Source organism: Oryzias latipes, chromosome 12 (genome assembly GCF_053564925.1).
Source record: "Oryzias latipes strain Hd-rR chromosome 12, Olatipes_Hd-rR_3.1".
Classification (NCBI taxonomy): Eukaryota; Metazoa; Chordata; class Actinopteri; order Beloniformes; family Adrianichthyidae; genus Oryzias; species Oryzias latipes.
The window spans coordinates 23,619,978-23,643,501 of NC_136248.1; the positions used below are offsets into that span (position 1 = coordinate 23,619,978).

Below are 23,524 nucleotides of genomic sequence, written 5' to 3' on the forward strand. Positions count from 1 at the left end.
CTTTCAGCTATGACTTTTGGTCCTTCAAATCCTTGAACTTTTCCAGATATTCCCGGATATTCCCAGATTTTCCAATCTTTTTGCTCCATTGGCCACAACTTTGCTTCTTTAAACAATTGTAACTTTAACATTCTTTTGGCTAGAGACACCATTCAAATATTGAAATGTTCACAAGGTTTTGGACTTCAACATAAGGTTTAAAAATTATTATGGGATGGCAACACCACCTACAGTTTGGCGGCCATTTTGTGCCAAAATGTGAGGCAATTTTAAACTTCTTCAAACTTTCACCTATTTTTACCATTCTACTATTACAATGTTCAACCCCTTTCATCTTATTCCTTTCAGCTATGACTTTTGGTCCTTCAAATCTTAGAACTTTTCCAGATATTCCCGGATATTCCCAGATTTTCCAATGTTTTTGCTCCATTGGCCACACCTTTGCTTTTTTAAACAATTGTAACTTTAACATTCTTTTGGCTAGAGACACCGTTAAAATATTGAAATGTTCACAAGGTTTTGGACTTCAACATAAGGTTCAAAATTATTATGGGATGGCAACACCACCTACAGTTTGGCTATCATTTTGTGCCAAAATGTGAGGCAATTTTAAACTTCTTCAAACTTTCACCTATTTTTACCATTCTACTATTACAATGTTCAACCCTTTCAGCTTATTCCTTTCAGCTATGACTTTTGGTCCTTCAAATCCTTGAACTTTTCCAGATATTCCCGGATATTCCCAGATTTTCCAATCTTTTTGCTCCATTGGCCACAACTTTGCTTCTTTAAACAATTGTAACTTTAACATTCTTTTGGCTAGAGACACCATTCAAATATTGAAATGTTCACAAGGTTTTGGACTTCAACATAAGGTTTAAAAATTATTATGGGATGGCAACACCACCTACAGTTTGGCGGCCATTTTGTGCCAAAATGTGAGGCAATTTTAAACTTCTTCAAACTTTCACCTATTTTTACCATTCTACTATTACAATGTTCAACCCCTTTCATCTTATTCCTTTCAGCTATGACTTTTGGTCCTTCAAATCTTAGAACTTTTCCAGATATTCCCGGATATTCCCAGATTTTCCAATGTTTTTGCTCCATTGGCCACACCTTTGCTTTTTTAAACAATTGTAACTTTAACATTCTTTTGGCTAGAGACACCGTTAAAATATTGAAATGTTCACAAGGTTTTGGACTTCAACATAAGGTTCAAAATTATTATGGGATGGCAACACCACCTACAGTTTGGCTATCATTTTGTGCCAAAATGTGAGGCAATTTTAAACTTCTTCAAACTTTCACCTATTTTTACCATTCTACTATTACAATGTTCAACCCTTTCATCTGTTTCCTTTCAGCTATGACTTTTGGTCCTTCAAATCTTTGAACTTTTCCAGATATTCCCGGATATTCCCAGATTTTCCAATGTTTTTGCTCCATTGGCCACACCTTTGCTTCTTTAAACAATTGTAACTTTAACATTCTTTTGGCTAGAGACACCGTTCAAATATTGAAATGTTCACAAGGTTTTGGACTTCAACATAAGGCTCAAAATTATTATGGGATGGCAACACCACCTACAGTTTGGCGGCCATTTTGTGCCAAAATGTGAGGCAATTTTAAACTTCTTCAAACTTTCACCTATTTTTACCATTCTACTATTACAATGTTCAACCCTTTCAGCTTATTCCTTTCAGCTATGACTTTTGGTCCTTCAAATCTTTGAACTTTTCCAGATATTCCCGGATATTCCCAGATTTTCCAATGTTTTTGCTCCATTGGCCACACCTTTGCTTCTTTAAACAATTGTAACTTTAACATTCTTTTGGCTAGAGACACCGTTCAAATATTGAAATGTTCACAAGGTTTTGGACTTCAACATAAGGTTCAAAATTATTATGGGATGGCAACACCACCTACAGTTTGGCGGCCATTTTGTGCCAAAATGTGAGGCAATTTTAAACTTCTTCAAACTTTCACGTATTTTTACCATTCTACTATTACAATGTTCAACCCTTTCAGCTTATTCCTTTCAGCTATGACTTTTGGTCCTTCAAATCCTTGAACTTTTCCAGATATTCCCGGATATTCCCAGATTTTCCAATCTTTTTGCTCCATTGGCCACAACTTTGCTTCTTTAAACAATTGTAACTTTAACATTCTTTTGGCTAGAGACACCATTCAAATATTGAAATGTTCACAAGGTTTTGGACTTCAACATAAGGTTTAAAAATTATTATGGGATGGCAACACCACCTACAGTTTGGCGGCCATTTTGTGCCAAAATGTGAGGCAATTTTAAACTTCTTCAAACTTTCACCTATTTTTACCATTCTACTATTACAATGTTCAACCCTTTCATCTTATTCCTTTCAGCTATGACTTTTGGTCCTTCAAATCTTTGAACTTTTCCAGATATTCCCGGATATTCCCAGATTTTCCAATCTTTTTGCTCCATTGGCCACACCTTTGCTTCTTTAAACAATTGTAACTTTAACATTCTTTTGGCTAGAGACACCGTTCAAATATTGAAATGTTCACTAGGTTTTGGACTTCAACATAAGGTTTAAAAATTATTATGGGATGGCAACACCACCTACAGTTTGGCGGCCATTTTGTGCCAAAATGTGAGGCAATTTTAAACTTCTTCAAACTTTCACCTATTTTTACCATTCTACTATTACAATGTTCAACCCCTTTCATCTTATTCCTTTCAGCTATGACTTTTGGTCCTTCAAATCTTAGAACTTTTCCAGATATTCCCGGATATTCCCAGATTTTCCAATGTTTTTGCTCCATTGGCCACACCTTTGCTTTTTTAAACAATTGTAACTTTAACATTCTTTTGGCTAGAGACACCGTTCAAATATTGAAATGTTCACAAGGTTTTGGACTTCAACATAAGGTTCAAAATTATTATGGGATGGCAACACCACCTACAGTTTGGCTATCATTTTGTGCCAAAATGTGAGGCAATTTTAAACTTCTTCAAACTTTCACCTATTTTTACCATTCTACTATTACAATGTTCAACCCTTTCATCTGTTTCCTTTCAGCTATGACTTTTGGTCCTTCAAATCTTTGAACTTTTCCAGATATTCCCGGATATTCCCAGATTTTCCAATGTTTTTGCTCCATTGGCCACACCTTTGCTTCTTTAAACAATTGTAACTTTAACATTCTTTTGGCTAGAGACACCGTTCAAATATTGAAATGTTCACAAGGTTTTGGACTTCAACATAAGGCTCAAAATTATTATGGGATGGCAACACCACCTACAGTTTGGCGGCCATTTTGTGCCAAAATGTGAGGCAATTTTAAACTTCTTCAAACTTTCACCTATTTTTACCATTCTACTATTACAATGTTCAACCCTTTCAGCTTATTCCTTTCAGCTATGACTTTTGGTCCTTCAAATCTTTGAACTTTTCCAGATATTCCCGGATATTCCCAGATTTTCCAATGTTTTTGCTCCATTGGCCACACCTTTGCTTCTTTAAACAATTGTAACTTTAACATTCTTTTGGCTAGAGACACCGTTCAAATATTGAAATGTTCACAAGGTTTTGGACTTCAACATAAGGTTCAAAATTATTATGGGATGGCAACACCACCTACAGTTTGGCGGCCATTTTGTGCCAAAATGTGAGGCAATTTTAAACTTCTTCAAACTTTCACGTATTTTAATCCTTCTACTATTACAATGTTCAACCCTTTCAGCTTATTCCTTTCAGCTACGACTTTTAGTCTTTCAAATCTTTGAACTTTTCAAGATATTCCAAGATTTTCCAGGATTTTCCAAGATTTTTGCTTCATTTAAATACATGATGAATCCTTGAAAACCTTTGTTGCTTTCAAGCATTATAACTTTAACATGCTTTCAGCTAGAGGCACCGTTCAAACATTGAAATGCTCACAAGGCTTTGGACTTCAACATACGTTTTGAAATCATTATGGGATGTCGACACAACCTACTGTTTAGTGGGCATTTTTTGACAAAATCTGAAGCAAATGTTGCAATAAACTTCATCCATGGCTGGAACTGAACATATTGAAATTCACTGGAACTGGACATATAAGGAATGTGGGCGTGGTTAGCAAACAAAGCTCGTTGCTAAGGACGTCCAAAAATTTACTTTTTCCGATTCATCTGAAACCGACATTGATTTGTTCCTCATCTCCAGGCGACCCAAACATAAAATGGTTGCTATGGAGATAAAATCAATAGAAAAGCCGCCATTTTGAAAAGAGTGGATTTTCTATCAACTTAGAACATGTAGCTTTTACTAATATGATACTCTCAAACAATGTGTTTTTTGGAGTCAGTTGATGATGCTGATTCCAGTGCTAGTACTTTTAGCCATTTTAGCAACATCTTCAAATTTTCAACAATTCAGCCATTTTTTCAACAATTTCAGCTTTCATGCTTAAGTCCTACAAATTTTGACCTATTTCAGCCATTCTACTATTACAATGTTCAACTTTTTCAGCTTATTCCTGCTAGGACTTTTGCACCTTTAACTTTTCATGGTTCTTCCAGTACAGTTGAGCCATTTCTTCAGCTAATTCAGCTTTCATTCAGCAGTACAGCATTCAACCCTGCATTTTCTTCTGGAAATGCAGCTCCTTCTAGTTACTAATTGAGCCTGTGAGCGACGGGATGTCAGAGTCTAAGGCTGAAAAGCTGAGCGACGGGGGAGAGGTGCTCAACAATACGACTCATGAAACCGATTAAGAATATTTTTTTTAACTAAGTTATAAAGTTTTATAGAGATCTGAACTCACTTTAAAATCCACTAATAAAATCACTACGCAAAAAGAGGAGGAAGAAATTGCAATTCCCAAGCTTGACCCAAAAAAAAGGAATACAGGACAAAACTATTACTACTTCACAAGTGTTCAGACAAAAATAAATTCATTTTTTAATATATATTTAAGGAAATTATTAAATAAGAAAAATAAGAAAACGCAACAATATGGCATCAATTTGGATTAAGTCCGAAAGGAAAACTTTAAAAAATATTTTTGAAAATAGAGATCTGACCTAATTTAAAATCCAGTAATATCCAATAAGTAGCCATTGAAGCCTTTTCTATGATTTTGTTTTTATATTTGTTTGAAATTCTAAAGTTTACCCTTAAAAGGTGCAATAAACAACAAAACTATTTTAAAATTTATTTTGCACACGTTTTAGACAAAATATTTCATTTTTTAACTCAAATGAGGAAACTGAATAGAAAAACGACCATTTTCTACACTGACCATACGCAGAAGAGTCTACTTTTTAGATAAATGAGCCGAGACTTTCAAATCAAAAGTTCACTAATAAAACACCTGATGGCATTTAGTAACACGGAAACTTTCAAGTAATTAGCGTCCAAACAGCTGTCGGTGATTTACGGACAATGAATCCACGGTTGTTCACCTCCATCGAACTTGTTTTCAGTTTTTAAAACATATCTGTAAGAAAATTCAAGGGGGAGCGCTCAGCTTTTTTCATGTATGAAGTTTAGAAGAAGAAAAAAAAAATTCGAGCCTCTAGTACTAGCAGGTTTGGTGCAACAAGTGCAGCTGGGCTGAAAAAGTCTGCGGCGGCACGCGCAGATCCCAGAAAACGTTCAGGAAACCAAACGTTAGAACTCAACTTCCACTCCATTACAACAACGTCAAAGTACTCACCGCGGGGACGTCTTCCTTTGTAACGCAGCGAGGACGTGCAGAAGTGGCGGCGTGAAAGTCTGCCGGGTCTCTCAGCTCAGCATGGCGGCTGCTGGGGCCACAGAAGAGATTCAAAGCTCCGGGCGCACATATCAACTGCCGGGGGGGAGGAGGAGGAGCCGGGGTGTTTGGGGGGGGGGGGGGGGGGGGGGGTTCAGGTAGCTACACGCAGTCGCGGTTTCTGTCAACCAAAAGCCGAATAAAAGCTCCCCCCTTGTTAAAAATGGAAGTGTCAGGAATAAAAGTAGTCTTTTATAATCCACTGGTGACAGTCGAAGCAACCCAGTTACAATGCGGATTAAAAACATCCATCCAAAGCACTTAATCGGATCATAATGCACGTTAGCTGTACTATTAAAAAATGTTGTTTGACAATATTCTAACATAGAACTGTTTTTGTGTGGAGGGAGAGGAACTTGCATTATTGCAGGTTTATGACCGCTAAATTCTAAGGTAAAATAGTTCTGTTTTGGGGGATTTAAGACCCACACTGATTACAAAAAAAAAGTTGCGAATCAGGAGCAGAGCTTATAATGATTCAATGAGGTTCATTGTGTCTATAAATTATACTGCGTACTTAAATGCCATGTTTCGGTGGAATACCTTCCGCCCTGACGAAGGCGGAAGGTATTCCACCGAAACATGTCGGTACGTTTTATAAATTATATTTAAAAAACAAACCAGTGTCTGATAAATAATAATTTAAGTACGCAGAGCTAATTAATGACGTAGAAAATACACTAGGGAAAGGGGGCGGGGTTGCTCATGCCAGTGGTCCTAGCCCAAAACTCAGAGACAAAGTTCTGCTCTGCAGACACTGTTTCTGTTTCTGAGTAGTAATTCCTTTACTACTCACAACTTGGTGCACTAGAGTACCTTTTCCATTTTGTAGTGCTATTCGAATCTACAATTTCAAAATCAAGTCCCCCAGAAATTTCCCAGAAGTCTTTGCAAAGAACCAGTGTGCATTGATGCTCATAGATTGGTGAATATAGACTAGAATGCGTAGCGTTTAAATAATTTTTCATTAGAAAAATGTATATACAAATATATATACAGTATATACTTATATATATATATACACATTTTTCTTCTTTTTTTTTAAGCCAATTTTTATAAAGCATCCAAGTTTACATCTTCAGAACACAGAGAAGATTCACAAATAGTCTTCATAAAATGTTCATATGTATTTGGTATTTACTTCGTGACGTGATATTTATTGTCTAAATAAAAAAAGTAGGATGCATAGTGTACAAATTGCACTGTTTTGTTTTTTTCTTTTTGGCTAAGAACAGCATAATCATTATTAAAGGCAACTGGGAACACTTCAAATAGATCAAAAGATGTTTTTGTATTTTTTACCAAATCACTACAAAAATGCATTAGTGTACTTTGCCACCTTTTTGAAAGTGTGGCTTGGTAGTATCGAATTTTAGCGTTGAATGTTTTTTTAAACAGGTGCTTGCAGTTGTGGGTAACGTTTAAAACAAATGCGTTGCTGCAAGTAGCACTCATAAACACTAATTAAAGGACCTGCGTAAGTAGTAATTATGGAACGAAAAAATATTAAAACAACACAATTCTTCATCAGCTGAACCAGCTGCCATCTTGAGTTTTTAAATTGCTGCACCTCTCAGAGGTAAAGTTTAAAGTGGAGTTTCTTTTTACATTAGTATCCAACTTAAAAAAGGAATACAGTATCTAACAATCAGGAATAAACTGGTTTCTATTAGTTCTTTTACTAAATCAGAAAATCAAGTAATTTTGTTTGACAGAAATTGCAGCTGTTGTCCAGTTTAACCAACTCAAATTAATTATTTACCAGTTAAAAATAAAGCAACAAGCATGTCTATTCTAATTTGAAAAAAAAAAACTTTTTCCAATACTTCAATGCAGGTAGAAGTAATTGTTCATTTCTCCATTTTAAACAATTGTCAGACATACATTTCCCACTCTAAAACAAACTTCTTTAAAAAACAGGGAAGCATAGTTTCCCAAATGGCTCTTTTTATATGTGACAATATATTACTTTTCAATAAAACTAAATAAAACAAATGAACCAGACTGTCAATAGTAAATAAAATCTCCAAAATTAGGAAAAGGAAAAAGCTTTGAGAACAACAAAAGGGAGTTGTTCAAGTAGTTGAATGTTATTGCATTAAACTGTCATGTTTTGAACTGAACTATGCATGAAAACTAAGGGTCATCAACAAAGCTGCAGGTAAATGATTGCATTTTGCAAAAGGGTGCAGGTGGAAATTGTTTCTTTCCTACAAAATATGTGACATTAACTGATGTTATACAGATTAATTCATTTCCTGGTTCCTGATCTGTGGGTGGGTCTGTTGGCGTCATAGAGGTTCCATGAGTGAGAAACTCTTTGCATGCTATTTACCTTTTTTGTGTTTTAATATTAAAGGAGACTAAAATTGTCATACTTTTATAACAAATACTGTTTGTTCTGTTTCTACACAACTTTTTGAAGCCATTATTTTCTGTAGTTTGGCTAAAGCGGAGGCACTTTCTGGTTATTGCTCATTGTTCGGTCTATTCAAGAGGAATTGTGTAGGTGAGACTACTGAGTTTGAAAGGTCACTTTTCGGGGTCAGAGGTTATATAAAATTTTTACCCAAGTAGGACTGAATCATAAACACATTGTAGAAAAGACAGACTAACCCTTGTGTGGTTGTGCAGGGCACAGCAGAAGAAGGCAGAGGGATTTTCCATGGCCTTCCCAGAGCAATACAATACCATCTTTGAGGAAAAGCCAGGCTGCTGCAGTTAGAAACAGAGTATTATCATTGCCTACTTCTCTGGCTTTTTGCTGGATTTATCAGCAAGGGTGGTGGCTCTTGTTGAGAAACCCAGCAAGCACCAGTTGATCTGCAATAAGTCTTTAATGATCATGCCTTTAGTAAAAAGGAATTAGGCCATATCCCCAAATATGTTAATATTTCCAGGCATCATCAGTCACTATGGATGGCCTGTTTGCGTTTCAGCTCTTGATGATTTGAGAGCTTAGACGTGAAGGCCGCTTGCAGTTAAAAGGGGATGGCAAGTGCTGCCTGAAATGAATACAAAAAGCAGCTGGGTTTATCTTTACTCCCCCTGTGACATGTGCTGCTAAAAGAAAACAGGTGACCAAGGAATGTACGCACAGACTTCAACGAAACCCTGCAAACGATCGGCTGTGTAAAAAATGTTTTCATTGGGAGATATTTTATCTTGTCTTTAAGCTGGTGCTTCGTTTTCTCTCCTGTTATGGACAAAAACATCACATTGTTGGCACCACTGGTTTCAGATTGTAAAAAAACACAAAGAGCCCAATTTCAATGCTTTATGTGAGAGTATCAGATAAACAAACCCAACAGGTACAGGGAGTATGAGCAACGCTTACACACACAATAGAGACAGTAATACAGTCAGGTGTAGATTTCCAGTGTAAGGATATCAACTTCATGCCTGAACTCTTCAGACACACCAGTTGGATATATTTAGACTCCCCAGCCCGGTGTATCCATGCTATAAGGCAGACCGCAGTCATTTCTTAACACAAGAACCACCTGTGCTGGTCTGGGATCAGTCTAGAGGACTGAGTGTCAACTGGAACAGGATTAACACCCGCAAAAGTTAAAGGCCTAATGGTTCACTCGTAATGTAGGATACAACCAACCTGGATTTTATAATGCAAAGCAAATCTATGCTCAGTTTGATGTAATTGCTACAAATTCAGACTCACATAAAGCCGTATTCTTAAAAAATCTGTGATTCAAACATTGTGGTTATAATTTATTGATCAATTTTAGAGGAATAGACGTTTGTCTGTGCAGTTTCTGACTCTCAACATCCCAAAAAACACAGGTCCTACTGTCACTCCTTATATTTGATTTCCTCTATTTTACCCCAATTTCCTTATTAGCGGAAATTGCTACAGCCCTAAAACAGCTGGATGATCCATCACGATCAGACATTTAAAATGTTTTCAATTTATTTTAAATTAATAGTATTAAGACAGTCAATTTCTTGTACAATCAAGAGTGTGGGAGGAGTGAGATCTACAGCGCTGTATGCACTAGTATTAGTTTCCTGAGTGTCTTCACTCAAAAATGTTGGGGACATCGCCACCTAGTGGCAAACACTTAGCACTTAAATTAACAGAGCCATTGCCTTTGTGCACACAATTGCATCTGCTTTTGCTCTCTGTCATGGTTACATAATAAATGTGTATGTGCCTCTGCAACACACCTTTAAATAGATCTGCAAGTACTGTGTTTGAAAAATGAAGCCACCTCAAAGCCATTAAAAAAATACAATCGTATGCACACAAGTGGTGAACAATATTTCATACATGTTTGCAAACTCTCTGGGGTTCATCTTGGAATATATATGGTTTCGTGTTTGAGAACTTTTATTGTCTTTTTCACATACGTAAATCTTAAAAATGATGCTATTATGGGCCTGGTTGAAAGATAGGTGCATACTTGATTGAGAAAATTATAAATGGAGAAATTATGAAACTGTAAGAACAAAAAAACACCATAGCTTAAATCTAAATCATCTAAAAAGTTGTGTTTATCCTAAACAATTAGGTTTGACAGCTGAATAGTTACACGTCTGTGGCATTACTGAATGTAAAACAGCATTCAGAGGATCATAGGTCATATAAATGGAAACACACGGGAATTCACCATTCTAAAGACTGCAAGCAATTATTCACGTTTTGGAATAATAATTATACAAAAATAATTGTTATTTTGAATGGACTTGATGCAAAGGTCTTAAACCAGATGGATCATATACTTTGCTGTGAGGAGGAATGCGACTAAATATCTAAATGACATGAGATATTTACCCCAGAGAACAAACAACAAATGTATCACTGCTTTTAAGGGTGGACCGACTGTAATGGAGTTATGAAAAACTTAAAACTCTTTGTTTTCCCCAGTGATAGAAATGAAATTATACTAACTGAGACTTCCTGTAACATGCTGTGAGGGTAATAGAGTTAGATTAGGTATTTTGAAGCAACATATATCATCAACGTCCCAAAAGTCAAGTTCCATGATGGTGGTTTGGACGTCAGAGGCACCTTTGACTGCCCCCCCAACCACATTGCACCGTCCCCTTTTGAGGTGTCCTACGGGTGGGTGGTAAGCCTGTGGTAGGGTGGTCCCACGTCATTTCTTTGGGCTGGGCCCGACCAGGATCCATGGGGAGAGGCCCGGTCACCAGGTGCTCGCCTGTCCTAGTGACGCCAATCCGGGCAACGGATTGGGTCATTGATTGTACTTCTCATAGGTGGGTTTCTGAACTGCTCTTTGTCTGACTCCTCACCCAGGACCTGGCTCCCATGGGAGACCCTTTCAGGGGCCTAAACCCCAGACAGCTTAGCTCCTGGGATCACTCGAGCTCTTAAACATAAAATAAACACATAATATTTCCAGCAATAAAACAATTTTTTTTAAATCAATTAAAAACAGCACAGCAGTATAATATCTCAAAGTTTGTTTAAAGCAGAATTATTGACTTAGTCACAATCATGAACAAGGCAGAAATAGACATTATAGTAAAACTGAAATATACAAAAGTTCATTTAAAGAATTAGGAATGGAAATATGGAATAAATATTACTTTAAGCAAATATTTATATTTTAAAAGGGTATAGGAATGTTAAGTGACCATTAAAAGGGTGTAACTGCAGGAGAACACTTAATCTATTTTACAACCACCAGTCTAGAACAATGCAATGACATATTTTGCAACAGAATTTGGCAAATAATATCAAGCGACGCTACTATGGGCAAACATGTATCAAAAATGTAAATTTATTGCATTAAATACATTGTAAATAGATTAGAGAGTATTGACGTGTAACTACAGTTTACTTATCAAGTGTTTTTGTATTTTTGTTTGGTATGAAAAAAAAATACTCCCCCAACTATGGCGATGGTTGGTTCATTGTCCAATCACCTGATCCGCAGATGTCACGTGTCATTTTTTTAGCCAATGGGGAGCCGCAGATTAGCCCTTGCCGCACCCAAGTGGGATGATGGTAAATGGGTGGGGGGGAAGGACAAGCGCAGAGAGATAAAGCTCTGAAATCAGCAGGGCAGCGGATAAAAACAGTTCAAACCACAGGCTACCCGTCGACTTGCTTTGCTTTCGTTCCACCACAGCTATAAAGAGGGTAAGCTTTTAGTAAACTTACATACATTGCAGCTGTGCAACACTATTAAAATGTAACGGAGTTCCTATATGTTTGTCCTGGTTTTTTTTGCGTGTTTTTGTCGTAGCTGTGTCGTTCAGTGGGAAACTGTTAGGCTAACACGGACTGACGGAGAGCGGGGGAGTATCATGAACGCAGACGCCTTCCCTTCCACTAAAACAATTGTTTGAGGGTTGTGTTTTAACGAAAAACAACGCGGCTTCAGAGCCTAAAGCCCCTTAAGACGAGCAGCGCCGCTGCACACTTTCACTGGCGTTAGCCTGCTACCTGAGCAGGCCTGTTGTGGTTTTACTTTCCCATCAACCCCCAGTCTCTGTAGTTGTTTAATGTGGACTCTAGGCGGTTCAACTCGGGTGTGTTTAGGGGGATTCTGGCGTTAGAGCACGAGCCGAATTATCCAGAAATTGCGAGCAAACATGGACTAAATGTGGTGCTCAAACACAAAGTCATGCAGTTGCTAAAATAACACCACCATGACTCAGTAAATTGTATTAATTTAATTTAAACACGTTCATCTAATGTGCTGTTTGGGACCACAAACACGTGTCTACTTTGAGTTTCTGATTGGACGTCACAATTAGTCCATTTTTTTGTTAAAAATATAATATACACATTGATTTTAGTTGCTGACTTTGACCTTTTTTTTTCTCATTAGGGTCACTAAATTACCTCCATCCAATTTGTTGTCCTGAACCCAATAAAAAAAATATTTTTGTTTAACAATGGAAATTCCCTAAAATGAGTAAATCTGAGTAATGATCAGTGCAGATGGAGCTCAGATCTGGCAATCTAAGCCCCTCTTGGCATCCTTGAATACACTGTATAATATGCTACAGCACGCAGGCACTGTTCATACACAAAGCTCTGTGTTTGTTTGCCGCCCACTCCTCGGTACTCCCACACCCTCAACTGCAGGACAGTTTATAATAATGTGTTCCTCTTTTCGATTTCCTCTTTACCCTCTCACGTTTTCTTTTCATCTTCTGGATGTTTCATCATTTTGAAAGTAGTAGGTTGATCCTTTGAGGAAGGTCAGAGATGGGGCAGAAGTCATGAGGGACTGGTTCAATACCAAATGAGTCCCTCCACAACACTTCTGTAGTTATGTTTGGTCAGAAACCTCGCAGATCTGTACATGATGGCACTGACTTAAGTCTGAGACTGCACATGGGGAAAATGTGTTTGTTTCGGCCAGGAATCCAAACACCATCTGATGTGACATGTGACAGGGAAATGAACCAGTCTGCACTGGCACAATAACATTCCAGCTGGCTGGAGAAAGAAGTTTAATACAAAATGCTCCTTTTCCCTTTTAAATCGGTTGATTTATTCAAATCTGAAACTGAAAACGGCTGAATTGTTGTATTAATTTGAGAAATAGAACAACACGCATAGACCTACAGCCAGGACTTTTACTAACATATTTAAAGTCTAGTGATTGTGTTCCTTTCAATATAATATTTCAGTTTTCTTCAGCTTTTACTTTAGTGGATCTTTTTGCTGTAGTTGTGACTGAACAACCAGAACTAACACAACAGAGTAGCTTAATGTAGTGTAAATATTTTGAATTATTTAGCAGGTTTCCATTGACGGGAGCGGTTTGTGCATTTTAACTTCTATATGGAAGCAAATGTGTCGTGTTTAAATGTATATGAAATATAATGAAAAGGTTGCTTACAATGTCTGCAAGGCGTTTTTATTTTTAACAGAAGAAATTAAACCTTTTTTCATGGTTTTTATGGAATTTCTTTTTCCTTATATATTTTGTAATGATAAAAAAGGTATAATTTGCTTATCATTTTTGTTAACTATAGTAAAAGGAGGATGCAGACTCATGAGAGGCTCTCACTGATGCTTCAGTCTCAGTAATGCCAGTCATCCAGCTCTTTTATATGAAGGCTGTGGTGTCACTCTGAATGATGATCTCTTCATTGGCAATCGGTTGAACAGCTTGATTTTTGAATGAATAGAATATGTTGAAATTTGGCTTTAATGAAAACATTTCCATATTATTAATCTTCTGTTTCTTGCTGTAGAATCCATTGCTTAATCCACATAGATTCTTGAAGTCATTTGGGGTTTACGACTAAAATGGAGTTTCCGGTTCTAAATAAGGTTTTAATTTACAATAAAACTTTGTCATTAACACGAGGTTATAAAGGAGAATAGTGTTTGTGTGGACAATTGTTGACTTGTTTGTTTTTTTAGGTCTTGCGCATTGCTTTAACTTGATATTCATCTTTTTTTTTTTTTTTATAATTGTTGGCAGTTAAGAAAATAAATGTGGATTTTGTTTTGAAAAATTTTGGCCATCTATTTATTTGGCAAAAAATTCATTTTAATAAAACAAATGATCTAGGAAATTATATATATTTTTGTTCCAAGTATTTTGGATCTGCAGGATGAGACATATTTACGTTTTTCTTTTCAAAAAACTTCACAGGAGTTTTTAAGAGTTTTTTTAGGATTTCCATTTTAATACATTTGAATGTTCATCCAGATTAGGGATGTACAATGCTGGATTTTTGACATTTCTGACATTCAGTATGTAACCTTTTTGCTTTCATTTATATAAAAAAATCCTAACTTGTCTTTGAGATTTACCAAAAGCCAATCAACTCTAAGCAAAATAAAAAGTTAAAATATTGAGTATTAGTCCCTCTGAAAGCTCTAAGTGGAGGTCTGTTTAGTTTAGAATAAGACAGATCATTGAGGACATTTAACCAAAAACCTTTTTTTTGGATCTCAACATTTAAATCTCTGGAAAGCTGGTTGAATCCAATCTGTGCAATTCCTGCATGGTGTTGTTAGCAATCAGCTATGCAGCAAAGAAATAGCTATTGTTGTGGAGAGGAGCTGGAGGAAGTGTCAGAGGACCCGGTCCTGGATGAGCAGAAGAAAATGGATGGATGGATGTTGAACATCCTTCATCCAGTTGTCTTAGTCAGTTTGTTAGACAGGAAGTGTCGGAGTTGTCTGGTAAATCTACACCACATTTGGGTGCTTTAAATTTGTGTTTTACATGAGCGCTCTGCATTCCCAGAGGTTTTAAAGGTGCATAATGATCCTATGAGTGCCCATTTGCCCTCTTTTATTATTTAAAAGACATAATGTGATGAATTGCCGTGTAGGTTTGGAGATGGTAGATCTTCTAAGCCCATCTTGGCATGTTTCCATGCTTCCCCAAATCTAACTGGCTTAAGGTTTTCACCAAAAATGGACTTGATAGCAGCGTCCGATGGATCTTGTACAATATAGTGAAAACTTACGATGTGCATTATTGGGGGATTAATATTGTGATGAGATATGACTTGCAATACATAAATAAAAAGCAGAACAAACAAAAAAACTTTTCCATTTCACTGCAACATTTTTATTTAAATAAAAGCTAAAATGACCCAAATTATACTCCAAATGACCCACGTCTACATAGGAGGCGAGTATCTAACATTGAAGGGCTCCATCTGACTGAATGCCATGGAGGGGTCCATTCAGTTGGTCAGATGCAAATGACCCACGTCTACATAGGAGGCGAGTATCTAACATTGAAGGGCTCCATCTGACTGAATGCCATGGAGGGGTCCATTCAGTTGGTCAGATGCTTTAAGCTGCCATGAGATTGTCTTAGCATGTGTGTAAACATGTATGAGAACCTTTTTATGGCCGTTTATGACGTATTTTGCTGTTGTCGCGATGATGAAACATTTTTAAATTAATGTGCAGGCCTGTGATTCCAGTTGGGGTTTGAAATCGGAGAAAATCTGTTAATCTTTAGCAACATCCTGTCCATAAAACTGCAGCTCTGCCTCTTTGGGTCATGGCAAAGGATTTATCTTTACGTTTGTTTCGTCTGTAATGCAACTGCAAAATGGATCAACACAAGGCTATGAGTAAATAGTTTGCATTATAAAACAACTTGCATCAATCAGGGGATTCGCAAGCTGAAGCTTCATTAAAGCGTCTTTTATTTTTTTGTGAAATACAGGAGTTTTTAAAAAATTCTTTTTAATGGTTTTAGCTGGAGGGAGGCTGCTTTGTGTCAATGACGGACTGGCAGTGTGATGTCAGCCTGCAGCTGTTCTTACATAACAGTTCGTGAAGGTTTTCATATGTTCCTATGGTAACGTATCTCGTTTCCATAGCAACTGCAGTCCACTAGCGTGAAGACCTGACGGGTCTGGTGAAATTTGTAACACGGAGAAGAGATATTAATGATGGTTTTTCAGAGAAGAGACGGTGTTAACTCTGCTGGCTCAGCTGTTTTAGGGTGTTTCTCTGCTGTGGAGTTCTTATTGATGTTTTCTCCTGCAGCTGGACGGAATCCGTAAACACTAGTGCAAATGACAACCTTTTAAAAGATGTGTTTGTTTAGCCAAAGAAGTGCAAAGGTGTGTTTTTGGGACGTTTTGCCATGCCATGTGACCATGGAAACGCCCTCTAGTCTGGTCAGGTTCAAACACCAGCTGTACATGAGTGCAGCTGCTGATGGTGCTGATTCAGCATTCTGATGGATGTCAGAATGAATACGCTCTCCTGTCCAAACAGAAAAGGTCAACAGGAAGGGCTCTTTCAAAAAAAAAAAATTTTTTTTGGGTCACTTGAGACTTTATTATTGTTGGACTCTGTTTCACCTTATCTCCACAAAAAGGGGAAAACACATTCAACTTCAAATGTGACTACTCATCAATTTTTGTGTGAAATAAACAGAATGTTAGGGGCAATCTGAAAGGATTACGACCCTCCTGTACACCAGAGTGCAACAGCAATGTCTGCAACAGCAGACATTGTAGAGTTGGCTAAATTTCTTGTCTGTTGGCGTAACTCATAACCAAATGTTTGATTGTTAGAGAAGATATTCTTCAAGTAGCTTTTGGGTTTCTAAATTTATTGTATATGCATTTATCGCTATTTTCCTTTTGGGGTAACTAGGATTCTAAGAAGATGCTGTGTGCTGTTTTTAGGGTTTTCCTGAGTTACATTTTAGTCCCTTTCTTTTCCCCCCTGACTTACCTTTGTATCCATTTTATTTTTGCCTTCAGATACAAAGCAGTAAATGTGACTTTCCTTTTGATCTCTCCCAAGGCTCCAGTGGATTCCGTGTGTTTATGACGTGCTTCTATTTTACAAATCCTTACACTGGCAGCATGCCTGCAGAAAAAGTGTGCAGGAACATTTTCTCTCTCTACAGACTCGCTGAGCGGTCTACAACCTTGATATTTTGCACAGACCACCGTACAAGTTTGCCCATTTTTCCCCCTTATCCACCCATAAGGGCAGTTGTGACCAAGGCCATAACAATTGAAAAGAGGAAGTTTGCTTGACAACAAAAAGAATGCGGAAATTTATATAAGTACTTCAGTAACCAGGTTACCGTCGTCTCTCTAGTTATCTGCTTTTTTTCATGCTATGTAAACCAAAACTATGATTTCTGTCATCAGATTAGGAGACTAATAATCTGTGTTAGGGCTGCACAACATGAGTAAAATTCACGATTTGCGATTTTTGTGATCAATATAACGATGATGATATAACTTGCGATACATCAACAGCAAAACAACCAAAAACATTATTTCCATTTCACTGCAACAGTTTAATTTAAATAAGAATCAACATAACTTCAATTTTTCTCCAAATGAACCTTGTCTATATAGGAGGCAAGCATCTAACATAAAAGAAGTCCATCCGATTGGTCAAATGCATAAAGGGATTTATTTGACTAAATACTTCAATACTTCAAGTTTATTTTAGCACATTTAAGGTATCAATTTATTGCAATTTTCACTGACTTTTGAGATGCGTGGATTGCTCAGCTTGAGATGGCGACAACGATAAATTTGCGATTTATTGTGTGTTTCCATGCTTTTATGTGCACAGCTGTAACCAGGCTCCCACACCTCCTCTTCCTCACAGGAACACCAGCAGACTTTAGTCCAGCTGCTTCTCTTCTTTGAAAGTCTTAATAATGCCCTTTGATGTGGAAATGTCCTCTAAGAGAAACCACATTAAGGGAGACATTTTTCCTCTCCAATCTGGTTTTTGGTTCTAAGATTTAGCATTTTACTTCAACATTGACAGTAACCGGATAACTTAACTGTGGGTCAACCTAGCTATTAATTATTATAATCTCCTTCTGAGATTCTCCAGTTTCTCCAGAGTGGAGCCTGGAGAATAATCTTCCCTATAACCCAAATTCTCTCATCTAGCTTCACCAAGTTTTTCTTTGCTGTGCCTCAAACTTCGTTTGATGAAGCCGTCCGTGGTGAACATCGGTGTCACATGAGGTTCTCTGGGTGTTTATTTCTGCGGTTTATCAGCCATCCGCTCCCTGGAAAAATCACTGGGGCAGTGTGGGTTGTTCCGGATCATCACATGGATGTGAACGTCAAATGTGGCCTGGAGAAGGCTGGTGTTTAAAGCAAAGCTGTCTGTCCGTGTCAGCTGCTGCCTGATGCTGATGAAGGCAGACTCTTTGTGTTAAAGGCTGTCTTTTTGGCTGCAAGTGCAATCACAAAAAACATTTATTTCTCCTTAATTTGTCGCTTGATGTTACTGAAGTGGAGCAACCCAAAGACCATTCAGATAAAGACAATATTTTCCATGTTGCTTAGTTGTTGTGGAGACTCTGAGCATGAATAAAAGCTGACGGGACCTGTGCGGGTCAGCTCGCTGGGGAACGGGATGCCCAGAGTTCAGGCTGCAGTTGTCATGGAGGCTTTGGCTGAACGTTTGTATCGATGTGAACTAATGGGCCGCATTCTTCCGCCAGTGCTCAACCTGCATTCCTGCATGTGCATTCATCAGCTGAGGTTCAGAGTCAGAGGCCGGCTTTGTTTCTGTGAAACAAAGATTTTTGATTTGATCAAACACTGAACCATTACATGGAGAAAGAGCTCTGTAGATATGAATATATATAAAAAGGATTTGGCTACTTTACATCATTTTATTATTATTGCATAAAGGATGTGTAAATGAAAAACTTTTGTTTTGGATTTTGCTCCATTCTTTTGCAAAGCTTCAACAGTCGAGCTGATTTGTGATCCCAGAAAATGAACTAAGGATTGATTAGCTGAGAGGTGCTGCCACATGACTGTCAGGAAGGAGAGCCTTAACTGCTTTTCTTGTTTAATCGGTGGGTATTTAAAAACCCAGTCCGATGAAGATTGTGTTTTGGGTGCTTTTAACACGCTCTTGTGGAATTTTTCTGATCATGGAAGACATATTTTGAGTATTTTTTTTATGTAAATGTCAGAAAAAGTATTGTACACTGGGACACCAGCTCCATTCTGATGCATGCACTTGTAGATGACTGCAGTTCCACGTACGTCTTAGATTTTTATTGTCCGAGCTGGTATCTGTCTTAATGCTGTACAGTTGGATAGCTCCCATTTAGTTTGCTGTTTCTGTTGTACTGGTAATTTTAATTTTGGGTGAGGGGCTGTAAGCTTGTGGGAGAGCACAGAAACAGATGGATGATGGGAAGTTTGGTCTAGCTTCCTCGCCAAAAGTCCCACCCACAACTTGGGGTAAACTTCTAATGAACTCCTGCTGCTCTGCAGGAACTATGTCCTAGAAAACAACGCAGTTTAAAAAAAAACATTTTTGTCTAAAAACATCATAGGCATAATTAAGATTGCTGCTTTTACAGCAGATCCAAAGATGTTCGGAGTAGGACTCCAATTATTTGAAAATAAAAGTGAAAACTCCATCATTTAATCTCTTGAGTCTTATGGAAATTTACAAACCGCTCACTTTAGCTGCGTTTACATGGATTAAAGTAGTCGGAAAGAACGCCTGATCGCAAGTAAAATGTGTCATGTAAACACGCCGTTCGGAATACTCTGCCCCGATCCGACTCGTTTGGATCAACATTTCTTTCCGATTGAGATAGGTGGGTTATGTCGATTGTTGTGCACATATGTAAACGGTTCATTCCGTACTGCTCTGGTTTAACGTCACGCATAGACGGTGTTTTATTCGAGAGAAGGCTTTGGAGCTCAAAACGGACCGACCGGCTCCTCTGCGGAGGCCCGGTGTGAAGTGCCGCCCCGCCCTCGCCCCGCTGGCTTTTCGCCTCTCCCCTCTCTTGCACCCCTCACGGGGGGGTGCGGGGCAGGAGTGCTTCATGCCCTGTGACGTCTGGACCCTGCACGGTCCGGGCTCGGGTGCCGTTGGACCAAGCGAACTGTGTCTCTGAGCCGAGCAGCCGGATTTATAACTTTGTGTTTCAGGGGAGGGAGGATGCTTTGTTATGTGTGCGTTTTGTTGTTTTGTTATGTGTGGGAGACTTCGGACTGCGATCCGTCTCGCCGCTCTGGGTAAGCGGCTGCCGGACTCAGGAGAACCGTGTTTCTGAGCAGAGCTCGGACCGTCAGCTCACACAGCGGCTTTGGGGCGGTGTGTGAGCTTTTCAAAGCAGAAATGCCGCTCATTCCTCAGAAACCGTTCAAACAATCACGTGGATTTATGTTTCCAGTCGTGTCCCGACAAAATAAAGGCTGATGTTATTCCCACATATTTACGTGCAGCCAAGATGCAGATTGCTGCATTTCCCGCATGCATTTTGTGTTCATCAAACAAGGCTAATGTTGTTAGCGCGTGTTAGCCTCTCCTAACCCTGGCTTCTTCGGGCTCCGTTCTTCCACAAAAAGAAAAGCACTGACCACACGAATTAAAAATAAAATGATGAGCGAACAGGCGCTTCATAATATTCATAACATTAATAAAGACACGTTTGGAAGATCATCTCATATATTACCGAGCTGCTGCATAAATGTATATGGCAACTCAGTTTGTTTACAGTGGGACTCATTTCCTCTTCCGATATTTTCAACACTACTGCGCATGCCCAAATGATTTCCGACCAAAAGTGTGACCATGTGAACGTTTGTTCTAATCGGAAAAAGTTTTTCTGGGGCCATGTGCACGGTTAGATTTTGATCCGACCATTTTTCCGATCAAGACATTTTGCACATGTACCGTGGCTATTGATTGTCTTCTGGCTTCATTTTTTTTGTCGTTTCCATGTGGATCAATAAAGGTTTGTTGTATTGTAGGAGGTCGGCCCAGGATGAACGGAGAGTCAGGTCCCGGGGTGGTGACGGCTCCCCCTCCCACCACAGCCCCGCACAAGGAGCGGTACTTTGACCGGGTGGATGAGAGCAGTCCGGAGTACCAGAGGGAGAGAAACATGGCGCCTGACCTGCGGCAGGACTTCAACATGATGGAGCAGAAGAAGAGAGTCTCCATGATCCTTCAGAGTCCGGTTTGTGGACTTCTTCTTTCGGAGCTGTTGCTGATCCAGTCTGTTAAAAATACGAATGTCTGGTGTGATCCTGATGAAACTGATTACCCACTGAATGCCCAGCTTTATGTCCCGCCCTTAAATGACCTTCGGCATCTTTGCAGGCCTTTTGTGAAGAGCTGGAGACGATGATCCAGGACCAGCTCAAGAAGGGGAAGACCCCAACAAGCTTGCTGGCTCTGCAGCAGATCGCAGACTTCATGACCACCAGCATGCCTTCCATGTACCCCGCTGCCCCACAAGGAGGCATGGCAGCGTTAAACATGAGTAAGCACATATAAGAATGACTGTGCAACTTTTGGACCCAAGATCCTCTGTGTTTGTGTTGCTGTGAGTCAATCCACTGTGAACTTCTGGATACAAAACCTTCTTTCTTTAAAAAAATAGATTTTTTTTCCCCTCCTCTGAATACTCCAGCCTCTGCCCTGTGATGACCTCCGCTAACCTTTATGACCCCGTGTGTCCCCTCAGGTTTGGGGATGGTGACCCCGGTCAACGACCTTCGTGGCTCAGACTCTATTTCTTGTGAAAAAGGCGAAAAGCTGCTGCGGTGCAAGCTGGCCGCCTTTTATCGGCTCGCCGACCTGTTTGGTTGGTCCGAGCTCATCTACAACCACCTCACCGTAAGATCGCAATTTCTGACTCTTTTGAACATTTCTGGCAGCTTTTACCTTTAATTAATTTAATTAAAAAAATAGTTTTAACTTAAGTGAAGCTGTTTAGATATTTTTAATTTAAAGTACTTATAGCTGATGGTCATCAAAACAAATTATGTTTCCAAATAAGAGGGCAAAAGAAGTTTTTTAGATATTTATAACTCACTTCATCGTCAGTGCAACAGTCAAGACTTCTGGGAGAGTATTTGAGTCCACAAATTTTCTAATAAAAAAAATAAGAGGCTATAACCCAAATTTGGGTTTCGTCAACATCTATAAACTGATAAAGAAATGCTTTTTAGGTTAAGTTTTTATACATTTTTTGGGGGAAAATTAGGTAGTTTAAAATATTAGGTAGGTTAAACCTCAAAACAATGTTTCATTTATCACAATGGCTAGAATGGGACCTGTTTTTTTCCTCAATTATTTCAAAGTAGCTGAAATTTTGTGTAAGCTTTTAGGATGCCGGCTGCCCTCAGTTCTGTCTGTGACTGCGATCACATCAGAACTGCACTGTTGCATTTCAAATGCACTGCTGCGGTGTGTTAGCCGAACGGGTTACCATGAACTTAACGTATGGTGTCAAATCCAGCGCCTAATGTATTGCGCATCAAAACCGTGGAATTAAAATCCCAAATCTACAAATCAAAACGCATAAATTGAGAACCAAAATCCATATTTTGCAACCAAAAGACATAACCCAAAGCACAATCATATTTCTCAGGTGTTGATTTTTCTCGCCATTCTGAAATTTTCTTTTTGAGTTGCGCTTTTATTTTTTGCGGTTGCGATTTTAAAACATGCACACGTAAAATCAGCGAGACGTCAATCAAGCGGAGGGAAGGCGGGACATCCCTGACATCCAGTAGCTCGTTTTACGGTTTTGATGCGCAACACATTAGGCGCTGATTTGACACCATACAAACTAAGCAGACAGGAAGAGGAACTGCAGGTCCCCTCAGGTAAACTCTTAGAGCTCATGGACATTCTTCAAAAAATAATCGGTGATATGTAATGTCCTTAAAGTAGGATTATAGATGTTTTAAGGCAGTAAAACCCTTTACTGCACACTTCCTACACGTTTCTTAGACAGACGCGAACATTTTCTGACTTTTCTCTTTTGCTTAAACTCTCAAAGTCCAGTATTATAAAATAAAACAAAGATCAGCTCCCAAATGATGATTTATATAACTAGCAAACTAACCAAGAGACACAGCTCAGAGGAGATTGATTGACTAAGTTTACAGCCAATTAGGATGCAGAAAACGATGAACTAGGAAAAAAAGTAAGCAAAATTGCTTTGAAAAAACTCAGTGAGACCGAATGGTAAACTGTAATATAGCGAGAGAACACACTGTAGATATATTCTTGGTCCACAGCCTTTTGTTAAAGGTCAGCTTAATTTTAAAATGCTGTGTGTGGCGTTTCAGGTCCGAGTGAACTCTGATCAGGAGCGCTTCCTCATTGCCCCCTTTGGGCTCCTGTACAGTGAAGTCACTGCTTCCAGCCTGGTAAGGTGTTTGCTTCGTTTTTTTAAAAAAAGTTTTTATGGATGTTGAAGCAAAAAAAAGGGTTATATTCTTTGTTTTTTTTTTTTTTTTTTTGCCTCGTCCT

General features: G+C 38.5%; 2 protein-coding genes across 46 annotated transcripts in view; one reads left to right on the forward strand and one right to left on the reverse strand.

Annotated features, from left to right (window-relative positions):
- The window catches only part of sema4d (sema domain, immunoglobulin domain (Ig), transmembrane domain (TM) and short cytoplasmic domain, (semaphorin) 4D), a 50,887-nt gene extending 44,865 nt beyond the window's left edge, over positions 1-6,022 (reverse strand). For 5 of the 9 annotated variants that reach the window (XR_002874247.2, XM_023960410.2, XM_023960411.2 and 2 more), the window contains exon 1: positions 5,689-5,838. The gene's annotated coding sequence lies outside the window, so the exon portion shown is untranslated. Of the gene's footprint in view, positions 1-5,688 lie in introns of all 9 variants that reach the window. The other 4 variants (XR_013659478.1, XM_078956160.1, XM_078956162.1 and 1 more) reach the window with 1 other exon arrangement.
- A 5,735-nt stretch (positions 6,023-11,757) lies between these two features.
- The window catches only part of add1 (adducin 1 (alpha)), a 30,815-nt gene continuing 19,048 nt past the window's right edge, over positions 11,758-23,524 (forward strand). For all 37 annotated transcript variants that reach the window (XR_002874313.2, XR_013659406.1, XR_013659411.1 and 34 more), the window contains exons 1-5: positions 11,758-11,914; positions 21,007-21,215; positions 21,359-21,521; positions 21,726-21,877; positions 23,341-23,421. Coding sequence is in view for 25 of the 37 variants with exons in the window: in XM_023960941.2 (XP_023816709.1) it covers positions 21,021-21,215; positions 21,359-21,521; positions 21,726-21,877; positions 23,341-23,421 (591 nt within the window). In the remaining 12 variants the exon portion in view is untranslated. The remainder of the gene's footprint in view (positions 11,915-21,006; positions 21,216-21,358; positions 21,522-21,725; positions 21,878-23,340; positions 23,422-23,524) is intronic.